Source organism: Brassica oleracea, chromosome C6 (assembly GCF_000695525.1).
Source record: "Brassica oleracea var. oleracea cultivar TO1000 chromosome C6, BOL, whole genome shotgun sequence".
In the NCBI taxonomy this organism is placed as follows: domain Eukaryota; kingdom Viridiplantae; phylum Streptophyta; class Magnoliopsida; order Brassicales; family Brassicaceae; genus Brassica; species Brassica oleracea.
Genome location: NC_027753.1, coordinates 2976451 through 2988288, shown reverse-complemented (window position 1 = coordinate 2988288; position 11838 = coordinate 2976451). Strand labels below are relative to the sequence as shown.

Here is an 11838-nt window from a genome sequence, read left to right as displayed (position 1 = left end):
CCAAAGTGCGTGCAGCTCTATTGCGTTCGAAATACGAGAGGCTCTACTCTGAGCCGCATGCTATGGAACTTCCGGAAATGTTGCGAACGGAATTCAACTATACATGCTCATACTGGAAAGCTTGGAAAGCGAAAGAATTAGCGATTGCATCTGTGCAAGGAACAGAAGAGGATTCATACAAGATGCTACCACAGTACTTCCATGTACTCAAGCTAGCAAATCCTGGAACAATCACCGATATTAAAACAGAAAAAGACAAAGAAGGAAAAACAAGGTTTAAGTATGCGTTCATGTCCCTGAAAGCATGCATCGATGGATGGAAGTACCTGAGGAAGGTGCTAGTGGTGGACGGCACCCACATGTTTGGAAAGTACAAAGGTGTTTTGCTAAGTGCCAGCGGACAAGATGCTAACAGCCGCGTATTCCCGATTGCTTTCGCAGTAGTGGAAAGCGAGAACACAGAATCTTGGACATGGTTTTTCCAGAGGTTATCTCTAGAATTTGACCCGTGCGCCCGCACGTGTATTTGTTTTCTTAATAAGTTGATCTTTTTTTGTGTGAACATTATATATTTTAGATGTGTCATCATATCGTAATGCAATTGTATGGCAGTATTAATTTATATTTTTTTATAAATATTTTTTTTTTCATTTTAAGTGTTCCATTACAGATATATCATATATTTGTCATAATTTATCGATCATATTGAAATTAATGTTTATTGTTTATTGAATAACAATATTACATAAAACTTTTCCAATTTTATATAAACAAAATCTATATCTCACAAGTGAATTTAATTTTTGTACAGAAATTATTTTTTAAAAATATATCATTTATTTTCATAAATCATTTCTCTAAAGAAAATAATAATCACAATATCAATGAAAATGAAATTATAACCATGATTTGGGCTAAGACGTTTTAATTTTTATTTGGGCCAAGATAATGTATGATTAATAAAAGGCCCATTAGGTTTCTGTTTTTTTTTTTTCCGCGAACAAACGGCGAAAGTAAACAAAGTTTTTTTTCTATCAAAACAAAAATAAGATTTCGACTTCTTTGTTCTCTCCGGCATCTGGGACATAGAGACCGACATCTTATGATTCTCAATCAATACTAAGAATATGTATGGAGATCGTTAGTGAAAAACAGCAGCATATAAAGGTTTGGAGATTTTTTGTTTTTATTTTCAATCGATTTCTGATAATTATGATCTGTAGGTTTTGTTTTATTTCTTATATAACATGGGTGTGTATCTAAATCACGTAGAACGGGAGCACGAGTCATCGCAGACGAAACTAACTATTGAAAATCTGCTTATAAAACTCATATCCTAACACGCCGGCTTCGGAGGAGAAGACGAACAGTGAATATAAAGAGGAAAATATGTTTTTATAATTATTCAATTACTTATAGAATTTGGTTGCTGTATAGTCATGTGGTAATGATGTTTCTTGTCCAATTTCATTTTGTGTGAACAGCATTGATTCAGATAGTGGAGTCGCCTTGTTGAATCTGTCCTTGCTAGGAGGATAGTTCATGTATGGGAAGAGGTGATTTTCTGATTTTAGTTATTTAATTCCTTAGTTGCTTTGTGTGTATATTGATTGGAATTGGTGTAACAGCTTCTCTATAAATACAGCGAACATAGAATCAGTTTATTGGAGATGTAGTGAAGTTGATAGATCGGGAAGTTCCATCAGAGGAGTTTCATGAGGTTGCTTTTACAGAGTATTGTCTCTTTGGCAAGCCAGTGACAGTGATGTTCGTGATAAGAGCATTGTTGAAAATAAGTAGGCACCACTGAATTTTTTAGGTGTTTCTACTTATTTATCAAAGTTTGAGAGATTACTCTATGCAAATGGACAAAGATTTGTACTTTTCTAGTGTATTGAACGGTGGTTGTATTTTGTTTATATTCAGAACATGTGGGAGAATGACCCACCACAAGTTGAGCAGAAAGAAGTTACTCTCCCACGCTGAGACAGAGAAAGTAAACAACAACTCAAGGTTAGTAACTTGATTACTTAGCTGAGATGAAAGCAATGTAGTATCATGTGGATTTAGGATTAAGATTGAACCATTGCCTTACATAGTACTATATGCTTTAGTATTGGTTGAATAATGATTCATATCTAGGTGACAATCCACATCACTCTTTCACTTCAAAATAGGAAATATCTGACACTTTAACAGCAACGATAGTTGAACCTGCATGTACCAAAAATAGTTCCAAGGGTTAAAATATTTTTATATCTACAAGTTACAACAATAGAAAACAGAAAAAAAACATAAACGTGGATTATAAGAAGTTTACCTTAAGAATACCTTATCACTACTACTCTTCGAGGTTATTAAAAACCTCTTTGAAAACAACATTAGTAGTTTTTTTCTTAGGTTTGCCATCTTTGTTAACAATCAGAATTTTCAATCCTTTATTTGAAGTGACTCTAGAAACAGCGACATATAGCTGTCCATGTGAAAACACAGGTCTTGGTAGAAATAGACCAACTTCAGATAGTGATTACCCTTGACTTTTGTTAATTGTTATTGCGAAAGCCACAGCCAAAGGCAATTGCATTCTGTGCATTTTAAAAGGCAATCTAGTGTCTATTGGTGTTATCATCAATGTAGGAATATATACTGTATCCCCGACCTTTTCTCCTGTAATGATCTTCGCTTTAACCATAAAATCCATAAGCTGAGTGATCTGTAGTCTTGTTCCATTCATCAACCCAGCTGTAGGATTTATGTTTCTTAGAACCATAACAGGACATCCGACCTTGAGTCTAAGGCTATGGTTTGGCAAACCAGAAACCTTTATTTTGTTGAGAAAATCAGGACCAAGAGCTTCATCATTCAATGAACTTTTATCATTTGGGTCAATACTATCTGCACTGATATAAATCTTTTCTTCACCTGAAATTTTATTAAACACTTAATTAGTAAACAATTATGAATATAAGTGAGCTATAAATTTAAATCGATGGCAGAATTTATGAAATTACCATCAAGCTTATCCAACATGTAATCATTGACCATATTGACATCCTCGTTGGTAGGACATAGAATAGCTCTTTCTTGGAAGAATTTTGGTTCTTTGTTTTCTTGTAATGATAAATAATCACCGTACACGGCTTTGCTGATAGATTCTATGGGATCTTCAGAGTTGGTAATCAAAAATTCTGAAGGAATATCAATCTCAGCTTCACCATCATTAGGTTCTGCGAGTTTGCCTTCTCCCACTTTTAATATCCACTCTGGGAAGTCCTTAAGATCCTTTGCCTCTTCAGGTGTCAAACAACCAGATAACAATCGCATGTTCTTTGTCAGTTTTAGAACTTTACAGTGCTCCTATAGATAAGAAGAATTTAATGTTGCCAAAACAATCTCGGCTCTACCAGCTCCATTTATTACAGGTAGAACCTGTCTAAAATCACCTCCAAAAACAACAACTTTTCCACCAAAAGGTTTGTTTCTGTGTTTCCCAACAATATCAGACAAACTTCTATCCAAAGCTTCGAAACAATGTTTGTTCATCATGGGTGCTTCATCCCATATAATCAGTGATGCCTCTTTCACTAAATTAGCTTGATCTGTTCCATGAGCAATAGTACATGATGAAAACTCATCAGGATTAAGAGGTATCCCAAATCTCGAATGAGCAGTCCTACCACCAGGTAACAACAAAGAAGCGATTCCACTCGATGCAACATTAAGAACAATATCTCCTTTAACTCTAATAGCTGCTGATAGTAACTTCCATAGGAAAGTTTTACCAGTCCCACCAAATCCATAAACAAAAAATGTTCCTCTTGTTCCTGTACTGACAGCTCTAAGAATCTCATCAAAAATTTTCCTTTGTTCATCTGTCATCTTTGGAACATCTCTGTCAAGGGTTTCCAACAATGATTCACGCGGATAACTACCCTCATCTAATATAAGGACATTCGAATCGTTAATACTTGATTCTAGGACCTTTGGCATTGAAGTAAATCTCTCAAGCGAATCACCATTACGCCTCAACAGCTTTTCAATCTCTTGTAGAGCATATTTTTTCTTGTCCTCATCACTTAACACAAGTCCTAGACAAATAAACACAAACTGATGTTAACAACAGAAACAACTAACTTACGAAACAAAATTTATATATATATATATAATCTTTAGAAATTTTAAATAAGTTTTCGCAGTGAAGACAAACCTGGTCGGTTGAAATATATTCTCCGGTTATACTCAATATCATCTGATAGACACTCCCAAGTATGTTCCCAAACATTTTCTGGTGACTCTAAACTATCATTATTAAGCATCATAGCAAACACCTGCCGTAGATCACTTGCTGAGCTATCGTAACTTCTCCTCAGCAGATCATCAATATACTCGTGATCATCATCTAATACGCCACGTGCAAAACATGTTTTTTTGTAGCTTCCATGAAGAACACCTTCAAAAGTTTTTATGTCTTCGTAACTGGTAGGACCTTTGACATAGTTCAACAACACACGAAGATAGTAAGCATCTTCCTGTTTACGTGGAGCATAGTTAATCCTCCCAATGCTAAATCCCCTTTTCCTTCTTTTGAATTTCTTTTTACTCTTATCGAAAGTAAAGAAGTTGGGAATTTGAGCATATGTGATTGTTCTAGCCAGTGAATCGATCTTACACAACTCAAACCAAGCTAAGAACATTGTGTTCTCAATGAGTTTACGACTAACCACTACCTCCATCTTATCGTTACCTCTGAATATAATATGTTGTTTTCCAGGCAGATGAAAACTAAGCTTTTCTACTGCAGTGGATCTGTAATGAATTGAAAAACTGTAAGTTCTCCATCCAGCTTCGCATGCGGAAACATATCTACAACAAAAAAAAGAAAATGTAAATCCGATGCCATAAAATATATAAGCATATATATTGAACCGGTTCTATAAAAAATGAAACGAAATCATGTTAATTACCTACAATCGAAGAAATCTTTGAATTCATTTCTTTTTGTCTCGACACTTCCATCGACACTTCCCAACTGGTTCGTAACAACATGCTCAGGAGGTTCTACAGCCACAGTGACACGATCTTGCCCTTTATTAATATACTTAAATAAGTATTTAATTGCGCCGGCTTGGTTGCACCATTCCACATTAATGTGAGCTCGGTACCGAAGAGAGAGTTTTTTATTGCAAGGAATAACCCACTGATTATCATATTTGACACCACTCTTTTCAACATAATTCTCCACTTGCTCACGCCTTCTGTATATAGGAAACCCATCTCTATTAATCGTAGTCCTTTCAGCATATGGTTTAGGATATCCTTTAGAGCATAATCCATTCTCTATACATGGAGAATTCTTATTCGCAGCCCCACATGGTCCATGCATCATCATATCTTTAACAACATCATAAAGATCAGGTTCTGCTGATTTATTAGGGATTTCCGCACAAATGATCTTGTCTATATCGTCTGTTGTGGGAAGCTTGTAATTGGGATGCATGAACAGAAGAATGTGTGCATGAGGTAGACCACGTTTCTGAAACTCTATTGTATACATAGCTGCAAATAAACATTCTTAGTAAGTATAATATTGAATTCAAAATATTAAATAGACAAAATATAGTTGGGTTAACTCACATGAGACTGTCTTCCCAAGAATGTGCTTTTTAGTTAAATCATCCATCAACGATTCAAGTTTCATTTTGAACATCCTACAAATCACTTCCGGTCTGTCTTCTGGGTTCAACTTTCTAGTCTTAAGGAATCTGGTGAGCTCTGGCCATTTAGGATTGCATGTAAAAGTGATGGAAAGATCAGGAAATCCGAAATGCTTACAAATGGTCATAGCATCCAAATAATTGTTCTTCATGTATCTAGGACCACCAGTGAAAGAAGCTGGCAATACAAACTCTGTCCCTTGTTCATTCATATTAGTCTTGCCAGCACTTTCTGACTCTTTAATAGAATCAAAACTATCAGATCGCAATGTAGATTGATTCAACTTAAGATAGTGCAGACGATTAGACTCTATAGTGGTATAGGCATCAACCAAAAACTGCTGAAATAAACGTCTAGCATGAAGGAGATGGCCTGACTCATGCTTCCGTTCGTGAAGACGGTATGCAAAGAATTGCCTCATACTAATCGTAGCTTTCTTCTGTTTTTCGGTAGCTTCAGTAACACCTTTCTTAATCCCAAGTCTGAAACCATCTACTCCATACGCAAACAATAGAGGATACTGTAGTGCTAGATAGGAAGCATGAATTTCATTAATTCTCTTAAGCTTTCCTGAATGTTGCTGAACCACTATATCCCTTTTATCCATATCAAGATTAAAATCTCCAGGAATTAATGCAGCAACTTCAGATGCCGTGGGTGTATTATATGTCCTTCCATCTCTGAGCTATCACTAATAATCCTCATGTGAAATGCATCTTCTGGATTTGTATCAAATCTTTCTCTCGCTGATCGAAAATTCTTAACATAGGGATTCACTTCATTTAACATGTCCACCAAAGCCTTAATGATTTCTTCCCTCAAAGTATCACTTTTTTTTACTTGTCCAGCCAGGCGACTATTGCTGCAAAATCATTGATATTAATGTGAGGCACATTAGAACAGTAGATGAATTTTATATCTCAAATCATAAAACGATCAACGGTTGAAAGCATATATGGTTACCTCAAACAATTGGCTCGGTTTTTCACTTCATTTTCAGTGTCAGCTATGTATAACTGACCAAATTTGGCGCTATTACCATCTGGTGGTCTTAAACTTCCCAGTAGATGGTAATTTTCTCCGTGCAACTGAAACATATCTGGACCAAGGCCCTTCTTCACTGATCTTTCAACTTTGCCTCCAAGCGAAGTAAAAGAGAAAACCATATTATAAGGTCTTAGATTTTTCTGAAAATGTTTGCTTTGCTTGTCCTGTCCATAAATTAATCCCTTCAGTACTTCTGGTGGTTCTTTTAGAAAGGGAAGCACGACTTGACCTTGCCCACAACATAGACTAAATGAAGGAGTACATGTATTTCTGCGTCTGTTAATCCGTTCTCCATACCACATAATAGCACCACAATGAGAACATGTGTAAGATGGATCGCCCTCATCTATATAATCTGTATATGTTAAAAAAAACGCAAAGTACTTTTTAATAAGATAACAAATATAATCATAATGGAAATCGCGTCAACATTAAATTAATCGTGTACCTCTTGATTTACATTTAGAACTCTTTGTAGGAGGTTTTGTTTTTCTACTGACTTCTTTTGCGCAATGATTTTTTATTTCCCCAATAGAGGCATCTAACTCGACATCATAATTCTCAGAATCTGTGCTTTCCTGCGAGCTAACATCAAACTCTAGCTCAACATCAATTTCTTCAATTATTCCTGTTCACAGCAAATAGATGAAGTTAGGACATAGAAAATGATAATCTTACACATGAATATATTAAATGCTAAATTAAGTAATCACCTTCAATATCAACATCACAATCAGCCATTTCTTCTTCATCATATTCAGTGTGATCAACCCCAATTTGATCTGACGTATTTTCAGAGGTTTCAACAGTATGATATGTGAAAGTCTCATCTACATTAGTAATGTCATTTCCAACTGATGTTTTGCTTTTTTGCTGCTTCCTCTGGTTTGGGACATGGGTGTTTTCTTTCTCTGTTGACCTCAAATCTTGGGCTAGAAAATCAATAAAACATGAGTTGTTTGACTACAAATAACATCCCAATAGATAAAATGAATACATATATCTTCTTACATGCGAAAGCAGTCAAACAACTTCTCGGTTCAGGAGTATTTTTAGTTAGGTTTGACGCTGAAGACACACCTGCAACCATTATGTTATAAGTTTATTTATTATCTATATGGGCATGGCTTATTGCCAAAATTCATGTAGAAAAATGATTATGTAGTTTTCTAAAACATTACCGAGAACACATCTACGTTTGGTACTTGGTGTTTTTGGTGTGCTTGTACATAGATGATCTCGGGCATTGCTATTATTACTAATAGGTGTTTGATATATATTGGTAATGTCATCGAGAATTCGTCTTTTGTTCTTCCGCTGTAGACACTGGTTTGGAAAGTGAACTGGGTTTATTTCTGTTGACCTCAAATCTTGAGCTACACAATAAAGAAAACATTACATATAATATTTTGATATAATGTTGTGTTCTCAAATATAGCTTAACAGATCTTCTAGTGAAACATATATTGAATTACATGATAAAACTGACACACAGCTTCTCTGTTGAGGAGTAATTTGAAACAGGTTTGACACCAAATCCACACCTTCAATAAAGAGAATGATATGAACCAGTTAAATTCAATGAAGATTGCTCATGTATTATAAATATATTTTAAAGATCAATTTCAATAATTTTGAAAGAAATAGGTACCTAGAACACATCTGCGTTTCTGTTCTGGGTTTTTTGGTGTGCTGGTAGTGAGACCTTCTTGCACATTAGTGTTTTTAGAAATAGGTTGTTGACCAAGACAAGCAAAAATCCTTTTAAAAACAGAAGGGATGGCGATTAAACATTCATTTGTTGTATGGCCTTATTTGCTGACAGGGATTGACGTTCTTGACTAACAGAGTGTTTGAAGTGACGAATTTCATGTTGATGACCGGTTCTCTCATTCGCGTTGTGAGAGAGTTTTTTGGGAACCTCTTTTTTTGGGAACCTCTGTTTTTTGAGAATCTCGATTTTCTTAGGATTTGTTTGTTCTTTGTAAACAATGATTTATTTTCTTAATTATATCTGAACATTTAACTTTATTGTTTGGTTTTGATTAGGAAAATTTAGATGAGCATTGAAATGCGAGTTGCAAGATAGAGCTGAAGGGATGGCGATTACATCGGCGATATTGGCTTTCCAAGCAGCATAAATAGGTATTTTCGAAACGATCTGAGATATTAAACTATTGTAGTATAAAATAGGTTATAGTGCGAGTGTTACATGTTAAGTTGCTGGCTAGGTTCTTATGGAGACTATTTGTACATCACAATAGCTGTAGGTTAACTTTGACATGATTATTTTCAAAAGTCAAGTTTATTGATTAAAAATAGGATTTAAATGAAAGTACTAAAAACAAAACCCAATGCAAAAACAAACGGGAAATTCCAAAAACAACAAAAAAAAAAACAAAAACTTCAAATTCAGCATATGTAAGGCGATCTCCCTCGCATAACTAATCTTCCTTTGTCTTCTCCATTTTGATGTTCTTAGCACATAACTTCTTAGATGTAGAATTCATGTCATTAAGCTCAGCATCTCCTTCCTTACGCTTAGAGAAAGGTGTTGTAACATCTTCAGATGAACTCTCTTTGTTATGATCAATGCACAGAACCTAAGTGTAGAAAAACTTTTAGGTCCAAACAATTTCAATCATATATTAATCAGGTTATAAAATAACAAACTTCTTACCTCACTGGTAGATAGAGTAGATGAACTGGACCCAATTAGAGATACTGGTTCTGAGAGTGATTCGATTCTATGAATATGATCCCCAGACCAGACCTCAGCTACCTTAAAAGTAGTTGATCCGTTGGATACATTATCACTTGTGATGGAAAGACCAAAACAAAACGATTTTCCAACCAAATTTTTGATAGGAATAGGTAGAATCTCTGGGTCTTCAATCTGTGAGATAATAAGGCTAGTTAATAGAAAATTTTGAAACAATGATTGAAAAATATTTATCTTAGGACATCACTATAATTACCTCAGCATATGAGCCATCCCAAAGTTCCTCCGCTTTATTACCAATAATAGTTGTTGCCACAGTATCAAGCAACATTAACTCAGATTCACCAGTGTCATCTTTCACAAACACATGAAGCTTATACCTGCAGGTTTAGAAAATGTAAAACCAAAGTAAATAAATACGATTTAAATTTTGCTATGTTTTCATTACAATCGATGAAAATTTAAATAACAGTCAAGCAACATCACACATACTTGGGTTCGACAACCAATGTGTTTGAATGACACACTTCACAATAGAATTGTGGCTTGTCAGATTGGACCATCTTCTGACCGCCTTTCCTACCAACCTTGGTCACACGTCGGTTGTGTCTCTTACATCCAAAATAGTACCAACCCCAATCTGTGTTGATAGCTTCGATTTTGTACAAATGATTTTACCAGACCCGACCTTGATGATTAGACCATAAATTATTGTTAACAAATAAAAATAGGATAGACTAAAGTTGTAAAGAAATAAGGGTGTGTTCTGTTACCTCATCTGAAATCAAAATCTCAGAAATACACTTAATGTCAACCTCATTCCAAGCAACCTTTACTTGCTTTATAATCTTTTTTTTCATCACTGTTACCCAAAAGAGCTAAGGGAAGATCAACTTGCATCATCCTGGAAATAAATATAGTCACGTTTATTTGTGTAAAAATAGAAAAGAACTTGTTTCAGATTAAAGCAAAATAATTTACTTCGGTTTAAAATCATTACAACTTCGATTAGATCAAACTAAAGCAACTTACTTCTGTTTAAAATCAATAGCTTCCTCCATTGTTGGGTTGAGCATCAAAAGTGAAGCATCATACGCGTTGGTGATTTGCAACTCACCTATGTAATTATCACAATGTATAAACACGATTTTTTAATAGCTACAAACATACACCATTTTAATTTTAACTTTTATAATCGAGTATATACCTCTAAATTCACTGATTTTGGCAAAGCGGATCAAGCATATAATAGTATCATCTTTGGATTCTGAAATATGGGATTCAATTTGCTCAGCGTATTGTCCCCATAAGCAACATGCTACTTCATTACCACTGTTTTTTTAAATAATTACAACAAACAGAAAAAGGTTTAGGAGACAACTAAATACAGTCCAAAGTTATAGTGATATATAATTCAGGGTCGAGCCGAACAATACCTTGTATCACGCAAACGAAACAGAACTCTCTTCCTCTCCTCGCCCTTAACTTCAACCGTCATGATTCTTCCAAGTTCGACCACTTGTCCAAGAATATCTGTTTCAATAACATAACAAATTCACTTTAATCTAAAACGCAAATCAAATAAATAGACTGTAAAGTAAGTCTCGTTTTGTGTATATACCAATTAGAAAATACGTTTTCAGGTTTTCAGTTCCAATTTCCTCGTATCTCGCAAGCGAAAGGAAGTGATTATCATTACGATAATCAGTACGGATTATGGTTGTGTCTCCAAGGATGGTCATTTTGTATTGAAGTTTTGTTGGTCTGTATTGACCTCCAGTACCGCTTATCTTAAAATTTTCAACCACTCTCCATTCTCCTACAGGTAGATCTCGTTGAACAAGATACATCAGTGATCTTCTGCAAGATGCATGAATTTTTTGACCCTGTAAAAAAGCAGTATTAGATTCAGCATAGTTGACATCACACATATCTATAAATTATAAAACTTAAGCTCTTATTGTCTCGTCTGCAAGGATTAACTCAAGAGTCTCCCCGCCGAAATTGGTTTTCGATGGTTTCCACGAATGAAGAAGTTTGACACGGACTCGCCATTCGTCTTTGAAAGGTTTGAGATCGTCGATCAAAACCATATTTCTTGCGCCAGTCATGTTTTCTTGGAGTTGTTAATGGATGTTAGGTACGTACTAATCGTTTGTATATATAGGGAGGTGAATAATCTAGGTTATATAGAGTTATTGCGTGCGGAGATATTGTGAGTATATTCTTAACTTTTAATTTTTTATGGGATATAAATTCTTTTTAAAATATATTTCTATTGTAATATCTTTTTTGTTATAATTGTTGCGCTGATTTAGGTAACTAATTATTCTGGCATTCGACGGCTTTTAAGG

General features: G+C 34.9%; 1 protein-coding gene, 1 long non-coding RNA gene and 1 pseudogene across 10 annotated transcripts; 1 reads left to right on the top strand and 2 right to left on the bottom strand.

The window, feature by feature from the left end:
- Positions 1–1021: 1021 nt before the first annotated feature.
- On the top strand, positions 1022–11838 carry LOC106300503. 9 transcript variants are annotated; one of them, XR_001262021.1, is made up of 10 exons: positions 1022–1167; positions 1273–1556; positions 1629–1796; positions 1927–2013; positions 8588–8662; positions 8812–8907; positions 11128–11309; positions 11461–11552; positions 11652–11699; positions 11803–11838. It is a non-coding gene; the product is annotated as an uncharacterized LOC106300503 (long non-coding RNA). The 9 variants fall into 9 exon arrangements; XR_001262024.1 differs by lacking the exon at positions 8588–8662 and having other exon boundaries at positions 1646–1796; XR_001262025.1 differs by lacking the exon at positions 8588–8662 and having other exon boundaries at positions 8822–8907.
- Positions 2145–11476, bottom strand: LOC106300500 (replication protein A 70 kDa DNA-binding subunit A-like). The gene is made up of 5 exons (XM_013736656.1): positions 11106–11476; positions 10921–11017; positions 10692–10816; positions 10517–10601; positions 2145–2214 (listed from the first exon to the last, which is right to left on the bottom strand). The coding sequence occupies exons 1-5, from the start codon at positions 11413–11415 to the stop codon at positions 2193–2195; spliced, it is 639 nt and encodes a 212-aa protein (XP_013592110.1). The 5' UTR covers positions 11416–11476; the 3' UTR covers positions 2145–2192.
- LOC106300502 lies at positions 2287–8581 on the bottom strand (annotated as a pseudogene).